The sequence below is a fragment of the Perna viridis genome, chromosome 4 (genome assembly GCF_037379345.1).
Source record: "Perna viridis isolate PV_CMFRI_1.1 ecotype Kerala chromosome 4, ASM3737934v1, whole genome shotgun sequence".
Lineage (NCBI taxonomy): Eukaryota > Metazoa > Mollusca > Bivalvia > Mytilida > Mytilidae > Perna > Perna viridis.
In genome coordinates this window covers 482,343-505,445 of record NC_142448.1, presented here as the reverse complement: position 1 = coordinate 505,445, position 23,103 = coordinate 482,343, and the positions used below count along the sequence as shown (strand labels likewise).

The 23,103-nt window shown below is 36.0% G+C and overlaps 1 protein-coding gene across 1 annotated transcript; it reads left to right on the top strand.

Annotated features, from left to right (window-relative positions):
* Window positions 1-5,269: 5,269 nt before the first annotated feature.
* On the top strand, window positions 5,270-8,235 carry LOC148618351 (uncharacterized). Its single transcript, XM_088576844.1, has 2 exons — window positions 5,270-6,355; window positions 6,865-8,235. The coding sequence occupies exons 1-2, from the start codon at window positions 5,270-5,272 to the stop codon at window positions 8,233-8,235; spliced, it is 2,457 nt and encodes an 818-aa protein (XP_088432970.1).
* Window positions 8,236-23,103: the final 14,868 nt, after the last annotated feature.

The following is a 23,103-nucleotide window of genomic DNA, read 5'->3' as shown; positions in this document are numbered from 1 at the left end:
CCCCTGGCTTGTCTGATATTTATAAAGACTGCTACTTAAATGGTTAACTTGCCTGCTCGCTTTTCTAAGACCTAACAAGTCTTGATTGTCACTAAAGTTCGCGATTTTTTGATATTTTACGTTTACTACGGATGCTTGCCATATTGCTCAGCAATACGTACTAACATCGCTAGAAAGTTTTAATGTCCACAATAATCTTTTCTTCGAAGTAGCCTAAAAGACCTAGTTCTTTATACCAAATGTTGGCGTACCTTGTATCACACTGTCTAAAGCCTTTTAAATCTGGGTTTTACTGGTTTACATGGTTATGAATTTACGAATTTTAAACACTATCTAATCAATATTATGGGTAGTTGGAATTCGTATCCAAATACAGATACAACTGCAAAATCGTTGATCGAAGTTGACGTTGTTTTCAAAATAGAAATCGAAGAGGGCAGCGATATTTCTGGTCATGAAAAAAGCATTTCCAGAGAAGCAACTATCATAAAATGGACATTGCACAAACCTTGTTGACAATACTGTCTAGAACACCCGAATTTGTCCAATAAAACACACAGGTTGTAAAAATATCTTGACGGAAACATCTGTTTATGTACAAGATTGTACTCCGGTCGTTTCAACGGAAAACGTGCCGGATTGTACCTCGAATTTTGTGTATTTTGGTTCAGGATTGGACTCTTTTAAAAGCCCAGTGTTTAAGCTACAGAATATTTGGCTGTGTACTGATCCCGTACCTTTCTTTGAGTGCCCAGCACCTTTAGTGACAAGAATGCTCCTCTTTACTTCACTTTATTCTCATGAACTATAAACAGTTACAGAGAAAATATACAAACATTGATTAATATTACATAAAGTGTATGTGTAAACAATTGTACATGTAATGAAATTAAACTGGATGTACGACCTTCGATAAAATTATCTTCACAAATTTAGCTATATTTCTAAGTATATCATTATCCTGTGAGGAATAAAGTATTTGCATTTGAATGGCAATATACTGGTAAGAAATGTTTTCTATCTTTTTCGAAAAATTTTGCATATCATAACATTATGGTACTCCTCATCAATATCATGTGAGGTAAACAGTGTACAAAAACGATCTTGTGTGGGAATACCTTGCCATCTTCCTGTCTCAATTGGTAGGCAATGGCACCCATATCTAAATTTACAAAGATGTTGCATCAAATAACTGGGTAATTCAACCAAATATTTTTCAAAACAAAAATCAGATTTATACAAACGATAACAAATAGTTTTTGATGAAATAGATAAATTTTCTGCCCAAGTTTGAGTAAACTGATCTTTCAAACGTTGAAAATGCACCTTTCTATCCAAAGACGATGATAAAAAATTTGTGATCTCCAACATTTGATAGGCCACAATGATCAAAAATTTTCTTTATAAATGAAATCCACTTATTCTCGAAGCCATAATCATTTGAATATACAAAGAGTAACTTATACAATATGGTAGAAATTTTATTTTCGTCACCATTTACTAAACGACCCCAAAACTTAATCATTCTTATTTGAACTGTCAGAATAATTGGACATCTTCCTAATTCACCATAAACAATATTGCTTGGTGTTGACGGCTTCAATTTTAAAATAATTTTACAAAAGCGGAGATGCACCTTCTCTTAAAGTTCCAAATCCTCAGAACCACAAAGTTAAGAATTATACAATAACTTAGGTAAAACAGCTTTATCAAACATATCCAAGTGACATTCAATAGACAAGTTATGGCGTCTACATCTCTGCAGTAAAGTGAACATAGCGTTAGTAGCTTGTTCTTTCAAATACTGTCTTATAGTATAAAAAGTTTCCACTACTTGACAAAAAACACTCCTAGATATTTATAATTTTTGACTACTATAATGTTGTGTTTCGGGGTCTATAGGGGGGATATGCTTTATTTTATTGTTTCTGTTTATCTCGACTTCATATTTTCTTTTCTGTTGGGGAACTCGCTTACGCAGGTGTTACTTTGCGAAGGACAGGGACTCGGCGGGAGGGACCTTAAATAAACCAAGTTCAATTTATAGTTCACATCTTTACTCTTGTCACCAGCTAAGTCAATATATACAATAATAAATAATAATAAAATTACAATAATAAAGATTATATATATAATTCAATTTATCTTTTAAACATTAAACATAATTAAACATTGATAGGGACACAAACTTTGAGCAGTATTTTATTCTTTGAAGTATTTATTGCTTTAACAAAAAAAATATATTAAAATCATCCAAAATAAATACGCACCTTAAACAAACCAAGTTCAATTTATAGTTCACATCTTTACTCTTGTCACCAACTAAGTGATAAGAGTCCCTTTCGTTGAACTTAAATAGTGAACTGGTGAGGTGCCTTAAGCCAAAGTGTACACTGTCCGAAATATTGACTATCCGTATTAAAACTTTCCAATTGGTATTTTATTTCCTAAAGAAGTTTAAGTCAATAAGAATAATACTTTTTGCCCTTACGAATTATGTAACTTTGTTTTGATTTCACAATACTTGTTCTATATGCCTTGAGGTTATCTGACCTTAATTATCGCTTTTATGATTATCACTTTTGCCAATAAACAATATGAATCTTATTAATACAAAAAACTGAATTGAAAGAAACCAAATCTAAAATATTAACGAATATGTCAATTAAAACTAAAACATTATTTCTTAACTTTGATATTCTAATTTAAACCAATGCCTCATTTAAATGCTAGAAATCTTTCAATTCATTTAATTCGTAATTTATACCCAAATTCCAACCTTATACTACTTCTACTCCTTTCAAATAAAATTTTTAATTTTTTTATACTACCTCTTGAAATCAATATTTTGGTCTTGTTCACATTAATTTTAAACCTCCATTGGTCACAATATCTTTCAAAATTATCAAGCATAAGTCGTAAGTCACTACCAGATTCTGCTAATAAAATGGTATCATCAGCATATAACAAAAGAAGAATTTTTTATATACATTGACAATTCGTTTTCAGCATCACAACTTATTGAAAGAAAACCCGTAAAATTTTGCTGTTCCAAAAAGGACTGCAAATCATTCAAGTATAAAGAGAAAAGTAGAGGCGGTAGATTTTCGCATTGTCTTACACTCATATGACACTTAAATATTCCAGAACATTCATTATTATATCGAATATAAGACTTTACGTCTTCATACATATTTTCAAAGATACGTAAAAATTTTCCGTTAATATCATTTTCAACAAGCTTAAAAATAGCGAATTTCTATGGACGAAGTCAAACGCTTTTTCAAAATCAATAAATGGGCAAAATAATTTTGTCTTCTTCAAACGTAATAATTCAAACAAAGCATACAGAGAATATATGTGATCGTTTGTCGAGTATCAACTTATAAAACCAGCTTGGCTTTTGTGCATAATATCATTCTCTTTGAGATAGGAGTTCAACCTGAAGTTCAGTATCGATGTAAAAATTTTACCAAGACATGATGACAATGTGACTGGTCGATAGTTTTTAGGCTCTGGATTATCACTTTTCTTCTTGTACATATTGGTATAATAATACCTGTGAGCCAGGATTTGGGAACAAAACCAGTATCGAAAATCATATTAAATAGCATTTTGAAAATGTCCTTCATGGTGCCAAATGAGGAAAAGATATATTCCTTAATAATTTTGTCATCACCCGGTGATTTGTTATTTTTGGCATCTCCTATTGCCTTGGCAATCTCCTCTGTTGTGATTCAGCTATTTAAAATAATATTTTCATTATCGTCACTGTTATTCTGTATTATAAACTTATGACCATGATCAAACTTATTAATATTTAAATCCTTGAAAAAATCAAATAAACAATCAATATTAGTGCTATCCCTTTTTCTTGTCATTTTTATAAATATTCCAGAATTCCTTTTGGACATTTAATTCTCTCTCATCTTCGTTCTCTATTAAATCTGACGATATTTTCATCCATAGTTTCCTTCTACTGTTTTTCAGAAATCTTCAGTCTGGTCTTAAAAATATTGGAACCATGTTTCTTAAATACAGAAGTTTGGCTTTGCGAAATTGCTTTCTGGACATTTTACATTCCTCGTTAAACCAAAGTTTGTGCTGTTTAATATTTTTCATATTACCTATAATATTTTTCCTAGCTGTTAATGTACCAAAGGTCTGTTCTGCTGATTTTAAATTGATGGAACAAAAATCTTGAATAAATACATCAATATCTTTTTGTTCTAAGGCAACATGGTTTACCTCTACGAGTTTGGTTTTTAGAAGTTTTCGATGAAACGGTTTTTCTTTTCATATCTCCAATTTCTTATTCGAACTATATGATCCAGACCTATGTTACTATTAACATGTAGCAGTATCTCCTTATTCACCCGTATCTGTACAGATATTGGTGAATGAATATCATAAAAAAGTTTATTGAATTCACATATTTCAAAATTGAATATAATTTTTAAAAGTGAACTCGTGCACATAACATAAACAATAACACTCGAATTTTTGCTAGTCGCTCTTCCTATTTTATCATTCTCAAATCTACCATTCCGAATATATACATTATACCGGAAGTCAGTGACCGATGCGTGAACAACATCTTGTGAAGAGCTCAAAAAACATCGAATTTTGTAGATCACAGATATTCCCTATCCCCCAAATTGGTTCTACAACACTGAAAACGATGTAGCTTATATCTGATTACATAATAATAGAAATGTCGAGGTTTAATCCAGCTTTTTTCCTATCAAAACATAACATCCATTGTCCTCGACCGGCGCCATTTTCGAATTTGTAACCAATGTAAACAAATATGAAACTGATTGATTTTCAACACGTATTGCTGTCAGTTCTGCTGATGGCAACACTCATCGTAGATCTCAATCACCAACACATCAAATCAGAGTACCTCAATGGGAAATATGACAATATACAAGGAAATACTTACCTGAAGTTAATACACTGTAGCGTTACAATGACAGTCAAATCAAGAAAATTACAAACACTATCCAGTGTCAGACCTCTTCAACACTCACTTGTATACCTCAGCATGTTACTCATAATAAGATCAGCAGATGTGGAATGCAATCCAGGCCCACGAACACCAAAGTACCCATGTCAAGTCTGTTCAAAAGCTGTCACTTGGAAGCAAAGGGGAGTAGCCTGTGATGACTGTTCTAAATGGTACCATGCCGAATGCATGGACATAACAACTCCAATATATGAAGCCCTTGCCTGTTCCAATATATCATGGTAATGTGTAAATTGTGGAATGCCCAGCTTTGCCTCCTCACTATTTGAATCAACAATCATCGACTCCACTACCAACAACAGTTTTTCATCACTTTCAGTTGATGAAAGTATAACCAGCCCTGAACCACCAACCTTTTCATCTTCACCGAAAAGTAGACCAAACCAGAATAAACATATACAATCCACCAAATCCTCTGACACCAAGATAATAGTGGTTAACTTCCAGAGCATTAAAAATAAAAAAGAAGTACTCAACTTGATTGAAACAACTAACGCCGACATAATCCTAGGCACAGAGACATGGCTTCGAACAGATATAATGAGCTCTGAGATTTTTCCATCAACATATACTGTATATAGAAAATATCGAAATGATGGTTATGGAGGAGTGTTAATAGCGATAAAAAACAAAATCACAAGTGAAGAACTTAAAGTCGACACCAGAACCGAATCAGTATTTGTTAAACTGACATGCCAGGGGAATAGAACAACCATTATAGCATGCCTATATAGACCACCAAATAGTGACATTGACTATATTGATAATATGTGTTCTGCAATCGAATCAACACATCAACATAACAAAAACTCAGTTATGTGGCTAGGAGGAGATCTGAACCTACCAGACATAGAATGGAACACATCAACTATCAATGGACACCAAAACTTATCCCAGATAAACACCAGATTTATAGATATGACAAACGAATGCTGCTTGGAACAGATTGTAGATTTTCCAACTAGAGGAACATCAATCCTGGATTTATTCTTAACAAATAGACCAACCCTGTTAAACCGATGTGAACCATTACCTGGGATAAGCGACCATGATACAGTCTTTATCAACTCCAAAATAGCAACAAGAAATCCAAAACCGACAAAACGAAAGATCTATTTATGGAAACGAGCAGATATAGATGGGCTAAGAACAGCAACAATTGAAATAGTAAAGCAATTAAAAAAACAGTTTAATGTCAGAAGCCAGGTAGCAGATATGTGGAACTTCATACAGACAGAACTACTTAGGATACAAGAGGAACACGTACCATCAAAAATGACATCATCAAGGTTCCACCAACCATGGATCAACAGAGACGTTAAAAGAGTAACATCGCAAAAGAAAAAAAGTATTTAAAAAAGCCAGAACAAAATCAGAGAAAGACTTCAAAAGATATAAGAAGCTGAAGAAAACATCACAGAAAGAATGTAAGAACGCCTATGCCAATTATGTCCATGACATCATAAGCCCTGACATCAAAGGAAATCCAAAGAAGTTTTACAGTTTCATCAAAAGCAAAAAATGTGACAACATAGGAGTATCAACACTGAGAAACAAAGATGGCCGAACTTACTCTGACAACAGTACCAAGGCAAATATACTCAATAATCAATTTTCCTCCGTTTTCAACTCCAATGAAGATAAATCCACCATTAAGACAATGAAAAGTGATCCATATCCATCAATGACCAACATTATAGTCACAGAAAAAGGAGTACTTAAACTACTATCAGACCTCAATATTTACAAAGCAACTGGACCAGACAATATCTCAACCCGATTATTAAAGACACTAGCACCAGAGCTGACACCACTTTTCGCCATCTTCTTCCAAGCAAGACCAGGGCAAGATACCAACTGACTGGAAGAATGCCAATGTAGTTCCAATATTCAAGAAGGGGGACCGTAGCCAAGCATCTAACTACAGGCCGGTTTCACTAACAGCAATACTCTGTAAAATGCTAGAACACATCATCTGCTGTAACATCCATAAACACCTGGAGCAACACACCATCTTGACAGACGCACAACACGGATTTAGAAAGGAAAGATCATGTGAATCCCAACTGATACTAACAGTCAATGACCTGGCCAAGAACATAGATGACAAGGGACAAATAGATCTAATCCTACTAGACTTTTCTAAAGCCTTCGATAAAGTACCACACGAGAGGCTATTATACAAGATTGACCACTATGGCATCAGAGGTTCAACCCTAACCTGGCTCAGAGACTTCCTAAGTAATCGGCAACAAAAAGTTCTCCTGGAAGGTGAATGCTCAGCAACAGCTCCAGTCCAATCAGGAGTTCCGCAGGGGAGTGTGCTTGGACCACCAATGTTCCTCATCTTCATAAATGACTTACCAGAATATGTATCATCTGCCAACGTAAGATTATTTGCTGATGTCTGTGTCCTATACCACCAGATCAAGAATACAGCAGACACAGAAACCTTACAAAATGACTTGAATGGTTTACAACAATTGGAGTCTGACTGGCAAATGGAATTCCATCCCCAAAAATGCCAATTATGGAGGATTACCACCAAAAAGACACCAGTCAATGGCCAATACAACATCCATGGTCACACACTTGCAAAGGTAGACTCTGCAAAATATCTAGGAGTGACAATCCACAAGGCACTGAGCTGGAACCATCACATCAGCAACATAACAAAAAGAGCCAATTCCACCAGAGCCTTTCTCCAGAGGAACTTGCGTAGCTGCCCTAGTAACACCAAGGCACTCTGCTACCAGACACTAGTCAGACCATTGATGGAGTACTCCTGTACCATCTGGGATCCTCACATGCAGGAAAACATCAGCAAACTAGAAGCAGTACAGCGAAGAACAGCATGCTTTGTAATGAATGACTACAACAGGACCAGCAGTGTAACATCAATGCTGCAGAATCTTAAATGGGAGCCCCTACAACAACGGAAAGCGAGATGTAAAGCCATCATGATGTACCGTATAGTACATGGTCTGGTTGCCATACCACCAGGTGCATATCTAACATCACGCACAACCAACACCAGACGGAACCACCAGTTCAGCTATCTCGTCCCATTCGCAAGAACAGAAGTATTTAGATACTCATTCTTTCCGGACACTATAAGATTGTGGAACGGGCTACCAGACACATTGATATCCAGCAGCTCTCTTGATACTTTCAAGTCAGGAGTGCAGTCCGTCCAAGTCAGATAAACAGCTATCGTCGTTTTTAATCGCACTGTATATATGGATCACTCACAGCACTGTACAAATTTGCACACAGATGTTTTTCTCGCATCGACCACTGTATATAAAAGTACGACGATACTCCATTGGAGGACTGTACTTAAACGGAAAAGAAAAAAAAGATTATTGTTCTTACAAAGTTCTATAAGTTTTCTCCCACGGCCATTAACCAAAGTGTCAGGGCTTGTTCGAATCCTACTAAGGCCCATTTCGTCTAGTACTCCATCCTCCCAAGTCAGGGTTTTGAGTCCACTCTCGCTCCCACAAACCCCTGACATCACTCATTGATATTTAGCGCCATTTATAAAAAAAAAAAGAGTGAGTTACTTAAATTTAACCCGGATCCAAAATCCAACCAAATCACTCGTAATAGAACCTCTTCGATATAACTTACAAAGTGGCTACACATAACGTCATTTTTTTTTCAGTAGACTCTAAACAGAATCTACAGTTATCATTTTCGCTCATATTGCATCATTTGTGATATAATACAACTTTCAGTTACTATATCGGATCGTCCATTACCTCGAATTATTGTTTACCTTTCCACAGACATTTTATGTTAAATCGATTTTCATTGGTGCCTCTCACCCAGAGAAGCAACCAATCAGAATTGGCTGGGCAATACCCTCTAAATATGAACCAGTGACGTCTGGGGTTTGAGGGAGCGAGGGTGGACTCAAAACCCCGACTTGGGAGGATGCCAGTACTCCGACATCAATAAAATTGTTTATATCAAAAATGTTCGCCTCAAGAAAGCCATCACTAAATTGTGACATAAAATCATTTAAATTACTCGTTCTTGCATTCATGTCACCTAACAGGCATATAAAATCTGAACTTTTATTAAATTTTTGAAAATCTTGTTCAATTTCTGAAAAAGCGTCATTAGATGCGTATGCACTCCCTTCAGGGGGTACATAATACCAAAGATAATGTTTTCTGGAGTGTTAAAAACTTTTTTGTCTACACTAAACCATAACACAAATAATTTTCTGTATCTAAAACTTTAAAAAAATCTTTTAAATGTGATTATGCCGCCTGATTTCTTCGTAAATTTCTTTCTCAGGGGCGTAGCTAGGCCTGTTTTATTTGTACGCAAAATTACGGCGAGGGGTCTTGGGGGGGGTCTCTCAAGGCCCCCAGTGAGTGAGTTATTGCATAAAACCTTTATTTCATCTTTAGAATGTGTGTTTATATTTTTGTTACTTTTTCCGAAAGTACGCAACTGCGTATTTGCGTATAGGCAGCTACCCAAAAGAGATTTAAACTCAGGATAGTTCAAACGTTGTTTTAACTCCACACACATTTAATGACAATATTTTAACAATGGAATCGTTAGAAATTACAAGGTCGTCCGTCACGGTTGAATTAGTGATTTTACTAGAACTGTTCTTTGATCCTCCGTGGTAATCCTAACTGTAATGTACTTCGTCCATCAGAAAGGGGTCTCTGTTTTTGTATGACTTTGGTCTTGCTCCCTGTTTTTCGTAGCGTTGTCTATCTTCATCTCTGTCGATCTTAATTTCAACAACTTTATTTCTTGTAAAATTTTGCGTTGGTCTAAAGAATTGCCTACCATCCATAAAAAGCTTGTCCCGCTTGAAGTATGCTTTCTTGTCTTGTTTTTTTTAGCCTCCTTAAAGTAAGCCCACAACTCTTTTCGTCGATCATTTATCTCTTTGGGGAACTGTTCTCTTAATCCAAAGTTGGATCCTTTTAGCTCACTCGCGTTTTTTCGTACGGACTCTCTGTCGTTGAAAGTCTTGAATCGACATACGATTGGTATTGGTTTGTCCCCTCGCTTCCCAAAACGATGAGCTCTGATGAAATCCATAGGGCTATCTAATTTGAGTTGCGCGGTCATAAATTCTTTTATAATATCACCTGTTTCAGCACTTTCTTCGTTTTCATGTTTTTTCTGGAATACATGAGAAAATCAGATTCTCTCTCATGGAGCAAGTTTGTAGGTCAAAATGTCGCTGCCGTAGTTCTCGTACTAAATCCGTCAGTTTAAATAAATGTCCGTTCAATTCTCGGTTATCTTGTCTTAAATCTTCCATTTCTGATTCCAACGATTTGTTGTCCTTGCGGCACTTCTCGTATTTTTCGTTTATGAAATATAAACTTTTTTTTCTACTTCAGACACTCGTTTTGTCACACTGTCTACGTTATGTATGAGGGTGTCCATTGTTGACTGGACCTTCTTGATTTTATCTGTCAAGGAGTTTAATACAGACAGCTTAGAGAGCATTTGATCAACTATATTCGTCAAATTGTCAATTTTCTCATTATTTGCTCGTTGGTTGATGGTGCTGTTACATATTGGTTGTAGAGGTTGGTCTTGCGGGGTGTAAGGAATGGTGTAAAAGCCAGTGACAGGTGAAGTCTGACATAAGTTTTGATTTGGCATGTTTGTGTACCGAAGGTTTCCGCCGCTTTGTAATACTGGTAAACTGAAGTTCGGTGCCGGTATTGTATTCATACTCATATTGTTCATAGCTGGGACTTGTGAGAAAAAAAAAAACATTCCTAGCGTTCATAGAGTTTGCACTCTTTACTTCTGTATTGATCAAATCTTTGTTTACATTAGGTTTGTCGTGGGGTCTACTCGATTTGGTCTATTTAAATGGTTTCTCATTACTCACGTTTGGATTGGATTTCTTCCTTTTCCGTTTTTTGTTTTTTGTTTTGTCCCTTACTCTTTGACGGCATTTATCCAATCGGCAATTTCATAAGGCTGAATTACACTGAAAATCACAATAGAGCTGTCTATATGTCTTTTTTCCCGAATTTTTCTTCTTCTTAAAAACACTACATCCACTTTGTTCACACATGCGCATTACCTCTGGAAATGCCTTTATTCATGACAGAAATATCGCTGCCCGCTTCGATTTCTATTCTGAAAACAACGTCAACTTCGATCAACGATTTTGCAGTTGTATCTGTATTAGACAGTGTTTAAAATTTGTAAATTTTATACCCATATAAACCAGTAAAACCCAGATTTAAAAGGCTTTACCTTTTTGCGTTTTTTTCCGGTAGCCGTCTTGAATTGTCCAATCCTGATTTAGATATCAAACTACAAAAATTCCAAAGCATTTTAAAACAGAAGAACAATCCAGAGACGGCCCACAATGAATGAATTGATTACAATAATATATAAAGAATGAAGATAAACACTAGACAACACACACACATAATCCGGTTGGAAGTGACATCAGGTGTTCCGCAAGGGTAAGCATGTCCTGCTTTGTCAGCGGCACCCGCCCCATTGCAAGTGGACGTCAAGTTCGAAGGGAGGGGTGTCGATCACATAAGACTTGATAGCTAACTGAAGATCTGAAATCATCTATGATTTAGAAATACCTTATCTGACAACCAAGTTGTCATGACGACCGTAAAACCTCTGTATAGTGATGTTATAGAAGCTTATTTGATAGTATATAACATACACGACAGAAATGGATTAACTGTGAAAGATATACTCCATAAACTGAAGATGCTACTATTTTGTCTTTAAGAAAGGGACCGTTTACACGCGGGAAGTCAAAATCATCACCTAAAGTTCCGATTTAAATTCAAACATCCAGCCTCAACTTACCTATGTTTAGGACTGGGAAGGAAGCAAAAGAAAACACCGTTTCAAGTTCATTTTGGGTAGATTAAATGTAAGTTATCTTTGAAAATAGGACTATTCAAATATAATAAATCATCTATATAATGGAAACTGAAATCAAAGGACCCTTTTCTGTACTAACTCTTATAGAAACCTAGCTTCATAAGTACATGTACATTGTATGTACATCTCCACAATGATAGGGCATTTTTGTGTAATAACATTGTGAGGAGACGGATCATCACGAGTTGTACAGTTTATTCCCGTAGGTATCCCAATAGTCTGTTAGAATCTCGACAAAATATTCTTAACCAGAAATTTCAACATTAACAAGATTAGACTCACTATCACGAATATTTCTTGCTATAATTAATGTGGTTCTTCACAATAAAAGTCTATCTCTTCCAAATACTGGATAAAAATATCATCTGGTCCCCTGGAAAACCAAATGTTATAAAATACTATTATTACAAAAGGGTTACGACTACAGGGCCGGATCCAGACACTTTGAAAAGGTGGGTGCCAGGCGAGGTACCTCAGAAAAAAGGGGTGCTAGAATATTATTTGCCTTTTTTGGTCAATTCTCCATTTGACAAATTTCCCGGGTGCCAACTCCCTGCACTACTTTATGATCCGCCGCTAACTATCAGAAGAGAAGAAACTCTTGTAAGTTTTTTGAATATTTGAGAATCCAAATCTGGTTCACCTCATTTGTAGAGTAGTCGTGATCTAAGTAAAGTCAAAATTTAAAAGGGTTAGTTGTGCACTTGACAGACCGTGCATTATATTTATTTTGTATTATACAGGTAGTTTTTAATGAATGATTTTTTTTTCAAATTACGAAAACAAAATGGCCAAAGCAGTATAATTCTCCCAATAAAGGTTAAGGTATACTTATAGATTGGTACAACGTTAAAAGAGGTTATACGGAATTGCTCAACATCAAGGTGCATATATAATGCCACAATATGGAGTTGTACTGTAAAATATTTGTATCTGGAATAGAGCTAATTTATAGGGGTTGGTTCCCCAAATCTTACTTTTTATAGAGGAATTGACTTAATGACCATTCGTTGTTAAACAATGATCATGTACTTGTCGAATGTGGTAATCTTGTGTAACAATTTAAAGCATGTTTTTGTGGGATGACTGTAATAATAAATTAAGAATGGAAAACTTAAAAATTGAGAGTTAAATCTTGATCATTTGTGTAGTACTGATTTTCAAAACACACAATAAAATGAAAGCGTAGATCAACACAACAGTACAATGTTTATGTTAAGTTGCATAAATCATACCTTAAATGCAGTTGTAATTTTACAGAATACAGATGTATTAATTGTTCATTGTTCGTACATATCTACGGAGTCCTGATCGGGACAAAGAAAAAATAGACCGTGCGCTCAATATTATGCGTTAATATACATTCTGAGAGGTTTGTATAATCAAGGATTTATATTGAACTCCATGGTATAAAATTGATTTGTTGTGACTTGTATCGTTAATTTGATCCTCGATCCTACATTATAACACCTAGATGTACTGTCCCGCACTACCATACATCGTGTATTAAGTTACAGCCCTAGATTAATCCTACGAGGAGGAATGACCCGGCCAGCGAAAGCTGTATATTTGTATAGCCTAGCTGACCGAGTGGTTTAGGGCGCTGGTGTTGCCACAGGTGTCACAGCGGTACGAGTTCGACTCCCGCAGAGGAACGACCGAAATTTGCTTTGCAAATTTGATAGCTCTAACAACGTTGGGAATTTTTCAGAACACTATATATATACACACACACACACATATAAATATAATCAAATCTATGCTACATCCCAACTTTAGAATCGATGCAAGGTTGCAAATTGGTCGTTCTTAGCGGGATTCGAACCTCTCCTCTTTTCTAACATGTATTGCAACACCGCCTGCACGAAGTCCAACGCTCTAGACCACTCGGCCAATAAGGTTGTATACAAATATAGGTTTCGTTAACCGAGTGATACTTCCTCGAATAGGACAACCTCTGATTGTATCGGGTTAGACAGTAGAGGATCTGCAACATCATACAAATATAGCCACACCACGTATATAATACATATAAGAAGTCTAAAGTGATGTGACCATTCTACCATCTTTCTTGCTAGTGCATTACTACGTAGATACATATCATACACGGCGAGGATCAACATGGATTGTTAATACAAGGATGCATGTATATATATAATCAAGTCTAAGCTACATCCCAACTCTAAAATCGATGCAAAATCTCCACCCATGGTACATCTCGTTTTTCAGTATATATTTTCATCTTAGGAGTCATTACACGATACCATCACCCCTTTTTGCTAATTTCTTGCAAAATATGAGCAAAAAAGCAAATAAATGCAATCAATCCCTTTTTTTCCGCGAACTCCTCTGGAACCCCTCTTTCAAAATCTCCACCCATGGTACATCTCGTCTTTCAGTATATGTATTTGATTTATCAAAAATGTGTCCATCGAAATTCATTTAATTTATGAGATCTAAAACGTTAGCTTATTAGTATATATGATACTTAATCAATGTATATATTCGGTGCTTTATTCATATTTGGTACTCTTCCCTTACACATGCCATATCTCTTTGTTGCGCATACTATAATTATTTTGAGAGCACAATACATGTGTATTTATTTTGTGCGCATATAATGTGTTCCTTTGTATGACTATATGTTCTTTGTCGAAAATGACTGGCTACAATTTTGCTGAGAGAAGATTTTTAAAGAATGAAGTGTATCTTTTTTCAAATGTTAAAAAAAATTATGCTGGAAGATGTCTCCAATTCTCGCGAATTTGCAATCCTTAACTCAATTTCCATCAACATTTTATTCTGGCTGATTGAAGACCGATGCAGCGTTGTATCTGTCAAGCTCTAGCAACAAAAAAACTTTATACAAAAAACTTTGTTGATTCTTTGGAAAATATCGTGACTGTTGGATGGTTACATTCCAAAGTGCTGTAACGTTACTGTAAAGGACAGTACGTAACGTCACTGTAAAATACAGATACTGTTTTAGTAGTCATTACAACAATACAGTTACAGTACAAAATAGAAATGTATTTATATGTCTAATGTTGGTAAATTGTTGGCAGTGTAATAGTGTCGGACCTTGGTCTTAGAAGGATTACTGGATAAGTTTAAATTGTTTTTTTTTTTCGTTTAGAAGGCCCTGTAAAGCAAAACACAATACCACACATAAACAGATGTTTGACATTCGCTTAGGTCAACTTTTTCTCGGAGTTCTAGACAAGCATTCTGTCACATATGGTTTGATAAAGACTGCGGTCAAATGCGATAGTACCGTTCTCACAGAATTATACAGATTCATTCATTCCAAATAATTAACTGTGATCTAAAATTGGTACTCAAGCCATAGAAATATTTGAAGACAATAAATGAAAATCGTTATTAGAACGAAAGAGAAGAACAAGCCAGTTACTTCAAAATATATAGCAATCTGAAATCACATAGACACTGTCAAACTACATACAGACCCGAAACTAAGCAATTAAAAGCGGACATTGTAATCTCTATGGAAAAGCACAAAAGACATTTTGAAACATCTGATTTTGGAATGCTTAAATTTACTTGACTAGAGAAACCGAATGTTTTACGCCATTGTTGATGGTAGATACAGATGTAACAGAGTCTGTACAATTCTTTGATTAAAGTGGTGACGATATCATGATCTTGATTCTCGGTGGAATTATAGCCTTCATCTGGTCTTTGGAGTCTGATACGTGGAGGTGTCTGATGCACTGCTTGAGTGATCATTTATTTACTATGTATGCTGATTTTTAGTCTGTCCTTTCAATTACTAGTATAACTTCGGTTAAGCTTATGTGTTCTGTGACTGATACATATGTTAATTTGTATTGTGTAAATTTTATATTTTGGTTAAGAAAATCAATCAATCAATCAATCAGGGCTCTGCACAAAACTGTATATCATGTTTTCTAACTTTTTATTTTAAAAGTATCTCATAATAAGTACGACTTTCCTTTAATTAGCGATTAACTACATGTATATGAACTTATTCAAATACACTAATACACTATTAAACCGCTGTATTATGTTCATATAATTATTATATCCCGCTTTGAAAATATAGAGTGATCATGCTGTCCATCCGCCCGTTCCCAGCTTCATCCGCGAGTTTGAGTAGAATTCAATTGGACTTTCGCACACTCTTTATCGCTTAGTGCCACTGTGCATTTCCCATTTCGTTTTCCCATCTAAATGAATTTTGTGGTTAGCATGGGTTCCTCATTCGTCAACCAGGTGGTTGGCATCTCCCTGATGACCCCATCTTTGGTGGTTAAGTGATTAATGGTCATTTTGACCGCTAAGTTATGTAAGGACTCGGAACTACCATTTCGGAAAGACCATACCTAACATTGAATATGTGTGTGTTTTTGCATGAGACGTACTGGTCACCACTCTGAATGATTATACATAGACACAGGGGAGATTTACTCTCACCATATGCTTTATTTTTAAAGGGTAAAAATTTTTTTTTTTTTTGGGGGGGAGTGGGGGCAATTAATCTTTCCTCCTGTTCAAAGCTGTCTGAAAATAATTACTTATAGTAAATGAGTAAAAAAAGGTAAAGGTAAATTTGAATTAATGTCGATGTACAAGTCAACAATTTAACCGACGACCAGATTTACGACCGTTTGGCTAATGTGAACTTCTCGCGTGGTCGTCATGCAGGCTTGAGGCGTAGGAAAGCCCGATAGTCGGTGAAACCTGCAGACATGTGCGTTTTGAGATAAGAGAGGCAACTCTAGTTCTTCATGGTCGAAAGGCAAACTCGACTCTGGAAAACTTAAGCATTAGAATGGCATCAAACTGAGAAAGGGTGCACTTCATTTTTAAAAAATCGAGTTATATATGAAATGCAGTTTTTATTTATAGGCATTCGACATTAGACATTGCTCAAACACATTTACAGGTACAATGGAGGCTAAAAGCAAAATTATCGAACTGATCAAACCTAGGCAGATGTCAAAAGGAATAGTCCGTATAACAAATGGCAATATCAGGGTAAAAACCGGAAAGTTGGAAACCACTGCAATATGATCCTGACTTGGTACAGTCATTTCAAAATGAAAGGTGGGTTAAAACCAAGTTTTATAACGTGCTAAACCCCCGTTTCCGGTACTGTTCGTTATTTGCGGTACTCCGAACCTGTCTTTTTTTTCCGAAAATCAGGTGTATGTATCCGAAAACCTCAATGAAATATGTTTTTTTGTTGTATGATTGCTTTCTACGTTATCTGAATTCACATTAAATAAGTCTTGTTTTCATGAAAACAAAGTTGTTTTTTATGCATATTATAACACTTTCTTAACATTTAATGAAAGTCTGGTGTCAGAAAGACACGTGGTTAATTTCACAGAGTTATCAAGGGAACCAAGATTATAGCAGAAATTAAAAGAGTGTAATCCAGGAACAAAGACCAGCAATGGAAAACAGACACACACAACAAAGAACATAAAATAACCAAAATAATACACACAAGGCAACAAAAGTAAATGAGCGCCTCGGACACTGCTGTTGATTCATACTATATAAGAAACCGAGATTTTTAATGAAATAGTTCATATAACGGGAAAAGGGATGGTGAGTATGTCAAAGAAACAACAACTCCACTTGGATCAAAATGACGGCCCAAGGCCTCCCATAGTCTTCAATGAACGAGAGGAAACCCTCACACCACAGGGCAGACTGCAACTGGCCCCAAGAGGTACAGCGAAAGAGTTGCTTCTATACACTCGGGGCCGGATCTAGACACTTTGAAAAGGGGATGGGGTACTGGGACATTGCCATTTTTTTTCAATTTCACACATGAAAATGACAAATTTTCCAATAAAAAGGGGAAAACGAAACGGACATACAGAAATTCCTGACTTAGGACAGGCGCAAATAATGCAGCAGGTTTAAAGTGTTTTGGCGTGATCACAGCCCTCCCCCTTAAATTTAAAATCTGGCCACTGCGGAAAAAAATTGCTCAATTAAACACACCTAAAATCAGTTCAAAAAGGTCAGAGTCCTTTGTTACAATGGTGATAAAGAAACTGAATACAAATTACACAAATATACAAACTAAGGACTACTAGCAGTTAACTGACGTGCAAGCTCCAGACCAGCTTAAACCTACAAAAAGTCAAGTACCCATCGTATGTAAAATCAATTCCAATTCTTCCCATGCGGGGTTAAGAACCACGGTACATCATAAGTCATACAATAAAGACAACCAATGTATGTCAAAAACTGTTTTTAAATATAGTGTTTTAAGACCCTATGATCGAATCAATGTTAATACCAAAAAATGCCATTCTTAACGATTTGACAACAATATCATAGCTATATCCCTTACGAATGAGCCTATGCAACGGTCTAGTTAATTTGTTGGGTGAGTATCGAGTTTTCCGTGCTTTGTAGATAGCATTACCTTAAAATACAGGGTGATACTTATTTCAAGGAATAGTAATAAAAAAATCATTTTTTTTTTCATGAAGAACTTATTTCAAGGATATTTTAATAACATAATGAGCAGGTATACCACATAAAAATGTATTTTATTGAGATTTTCGGATATATACATATGGTTTTGGGTTAATACCGAGGTTTTCGGTTATTCGAGTTAACCGTTATTTCCGGTATATTTCAACACAAAAACTGATAAACAGTTCAGAAGCTATAAAAAAATAAGTAAAAATAAAAGGAAATATATAAATACAATAAAAATTATGCAAAACCCAAGCCACGAGTTTCAAAATGTTTTGAACTTAGTGGGAAAAGTACGTAAAATTCAAGAAGTAGATCGTCTTATACATTTATTCCATAGACACTGCAACTATCAACACGCAGCAGGGTACATACAGAAATGTCTAACTCGTACCCGTACCAACCTTTGTCCGTGCCCAAATAATATTTTGTCAATTTCTTCATTATTACATGATATTTCCAACTGATTATTTGTGCACATTAAAAAAATGACATGATGGCTAACCTATATTCAATGATTTTTAAAATGTTTTTCGGAAATTTGATTTTTATTCAATTTTAGTTTTGTCTGGTTTAAGCACATTTATTTGCCCAAGAATACAAGCAAGGTGATTAGACTCAAGTTACAACAACATTATGGAGGTCCTCTGCCATACAAACAATGATTACAGAGAATGCATAATGACGGCAATTAAATATAACTAAAAAATATCAATAATAGAAAACAGGAAAAGGCAATGCAAATTAACATGAACGATGTGAAACTAAAACAAGGAAATGGAATAAAAGGGTGGAGGTCTGGTAAAAAGGGGGGAGTGGGAGTAACGTGAGAGATCGTCATTTCATAAATACATGTAGTATTATTCAAACATTTTAGTTCGTTTGATAATACGATGAACACGTAGGTAATAATTTATTTCTATCTAGGAATTTCTTTGCCCATCAAAACTGTCTTTAAACTCAGTGTCCGTACTACTGAATGGAATTGATTCACTGTCCACTGAGATACTTTCCCTAGCAGATACAATCAACATACAGATTCGTTCTGTATATCCACCGGTACATGGTTAACAGAACCATGCCTTCACTAAGTAAGACATTCCCACCAGTCCAGAAAACACCGATGTCTTTGATAGGCGTAATGTGGACACATTCACGCTGGGGTTTATTTGGTTTATGAACACCAAACCATTTTGTACCACTTGTTTCCTCAATTTGCGCTACACCTGAAACAGTACCAAAGTCAACACTATCATGTGATCACGGTGACCAGCTTCCAGCGCCGATTTTCGTCGGAACTGTCCGATTATAGTACAATCGATTCCCCACAGTAGTTCTAAAGACCCAACTGCAATAATGTCCAACTCTGTTCCAACAGGCTTAGATCGGGGCTCATAGTTTTACTCCAAAAGTATGCAGATCGCTTAAAAGAAACCCTGATACCACAACGACAGATCAAAATATAGTAAATTCCATAGTAATTGTTGAAGAAATGAAAGAAGACAAATTGTGTACCAAGAAATCACTTCAAATATTGACACTTTGCCGAATTTGCGGGAAGAACAAGATATTCTTCCTTGTTAATAGTACAATAAACTTAAAGTGAGACCAAAGATCATCTTCGACGACTGCGGTGAAGCAGAATCCGCAAAAACTGAACACATCGTGTCACAATTAAAAGCTTGGATTATATCAGATATTTGGATATAAGGGACTACTCAAATCGACTTGTATACACCTAGGACACTCCACTTGAAATATCGGGGGACGAAGTACATGTATGATTCATTTTTTTCCCGCTAATCTCCAATCCCCGAGGTAATGCCTAAATGTCCTCCCGAACACCAAAATAATCCTTGTAGTGGCACTTGGTTTGCTTCTAAATTAATTCTTTCGAGTATATATTTTATTTTATCAATCTTTTTGTCAAGCAATCAAAAATATTTTGAAGTTTCTAATACACTTCAACTTAACCTGTTGCATTTTGCTACCCATCTGTCTACTTCTTGATGAAAGTCATTTCCGGTTGGTAAATCATTCATGTACATCACAGTGGCTTTCTTCCACTATCAAATATGCAGCTTCACTAGTATAACTTTGGGTTATTGTGGGAGCAAGCCACTGTATATACGTGTATTGGGTTTTAATAATATCAACAACTTCAGCAGTCAAGTATTTTTTTACCAACGACGGTACCAGGTAATTGCCATAGAAAAGGGATTCCGGTTTCTCTGGAAATCGATTTGTCCAGTGTGGTGGACGGCATCCCAATGGGAACAAATTATGCTCCTTTACTTGCTGACCCATTCTTTCACTCTTATGAGGCAGACTTTATAGCTGATTTGATCAGAAAGACAGAATATCGTTTGGCTAGATCCTTCAATCTCAGTCTCCGCTATATAGATGACGTACTATCTTTAAACAATCCTAATTTCGGGGATTTGATACATCGCATCTACCCAAAAGAACTTGAGATAAAGGATACTACAGACACTGTGAAGTCAGCCTCATATCTTGACCTATGTGAAGGTCGCCTGGGTGTCTGCCACTATTATTTCAGATAAAAGGGGGAAAGTAGTTTAATGAATAAGTGGAAAGGTCAGGGAGACTCCTTTTTCGCCGAGTGGTACTGGCTAATTAACAAGTTTATTATCTCTTTAATTATAGGTCTCCGATTTATTCTGAGGTGCCAAAATTCCATCTTACATCGAATTGTTCTTTAAAGAATGCAAGTGAACGAGACATTTCATTAAAGGTGAAATTTGGATTTGAGAAAGATAGAGAGCAGGATTTTAAAAGTTTTCGCCCCGTGCGGGTCCGGGTATCAAAAGAATAGGCCCACAGCAGTGCTAAGCTTGTCGTAAGAGGCGACTAAATAGTGCTCAGAACACTGACGTGGGACTAGGGCGCTATGTCCACAGAGCAACTGGGTTGTTTTGCCCAGGTGGTGGAATGGGGTACCCCTGGCACGCTTCATGCTGGGCTCGTCAAGCCATAATACGGAAAACATACCTGACCGCAAACCATAGTGGTGCACCGTGTTTGGAAAGATGCCACGTTCCTCGCACGTTAAAGAACTCTTCTGTGGTATCCTGTCGGCGTAGGAACCATAGGGCTCCGTCACAGAAGGCTAAATTGCCCGACCCTACCATCGTCTCCCTATTTCCAGCGGCAATTAAAATTTGTCGACCCCATTATCCTTGTGTCCCATCCCATTTTCCATTTCATCATCATTTCATTTTCATTTTATCATCCATTTCATTTCATCGCCTGAATATAGCTGAAATATTGCTGCTCGGGCGTTAAACCCCATAAATCAATCAATCAATCAATCAAAAGTTTTCAAGTCCAAGCTATTTACTGTGGCGCATGGTGAGGTCATATTAAATCGAAGTGATGCTTGTTTTCAATATCATATGCTGTCAAATAGCTTTTTGGAAATTATCAATTGTGCATTCTATTTTCATTGTTCGACATAGGTCTGTGGTCAGGGATTCGGTTAGTTACGACAGATTTCGCTTTGGAAGCAGAAAAGTATTTAAAATGTCAAAACCAGCTTTAAACTGGTTAAAAGCTATTTAAGTCGGAAAGTGTTTGTGTCCTATAATATCCCCTTCCCGGCTAGCATCTCTTACTAATCCAGCATCGAGCATGTATAACAATTCTAGTTTCCGGGATTTAATACATCACATCTACCCCTAAGAACTTGAGATAAAGTATACTACAGACAATGTGAAGTCAGCCTCATATCTTGACCTACACTTAGAGATCGATGATAAAGGAAAACTATTGACCAAACGTTATAAAAATTGAGATGACTTGTCATTCAGATTTGTTCATCGTGTTATAGTTTTCCTTTCCTCTTTCGTCTACCCTGAACTTGACTTTTTATGAGCAACTCAGTGGGTGCTTCTAGAACAGCAGAGGATACCCTACTGGCGCACCTGGTCCATGCTCCCAGTTTTTACTGGAGTCTAAATTGCTCATTTACTTTTGTTTGTATTATTTGAGTTACTTTATGTTCTTGGTTGTGATTGTCTGTTTTCCATGTCTGGTCTTTGTCCCTGGATTACATTTTTTGATTTCTACTAGAATCTTGGTTCCCTTAATCACTCTTTACTAATTATGAGTATAAGTTAATGGCATTTTATTGCAATAATTTCTCTATTTACAGTATTAGGATTTATATGTCTAAAGAACTTAATTTGACCAGTGTGATACATTCCCTATCCCCTCTATCAGGCGCAAATAATGCAGCAGGTTTAAAGTGTTTTGGCGTGATCACAGCCCTCCCCCTTAAATTTAAAATCTGGCCACTGCGGAAAAAAATTGCTCAATTAAACACACCTAAAATCAGTTCAAAAAGGTCAGAGTCCTTTGTTACAATGGTGATAAAGAAACTGAATACAAATTACACAAATATACAAACTAAGGACTACTAGCAGTTAACTGACGTGCAAGCTCCAGACCAGCTTAAACCTACAAAAAGTCAAGTACCCATCGTATGTAAAATCAATTCCAATTCTTCCCATGCGGGGTTAAGAACCACGGTACATCATAAGTCATACAATAAAGACAACCAATGTATGTCAAAAACTGTTTTTAAATATAGTGTTTTAAGACCCTATGATCGAATCAATGTTAATACCAAAAAATGCCATTCTTAA

Bases quoted from the DNA above. Each gene is read 5' to 3' on its own strand.
- LOC148618351 (XM_088576844.1), top strand. From the start codon at position 5,270: ATGCCCAGCTTTGCCTCCTCACTATTTGAATCAACAATCATCGACTCC. The intron at 6,356-6,864 runs GTAACATCGCAA...TCTTCTTCCAAG, and splicing joins TCAACAGAGACGTTAAAAGA to CAAGACCAGGGCAAGATACC.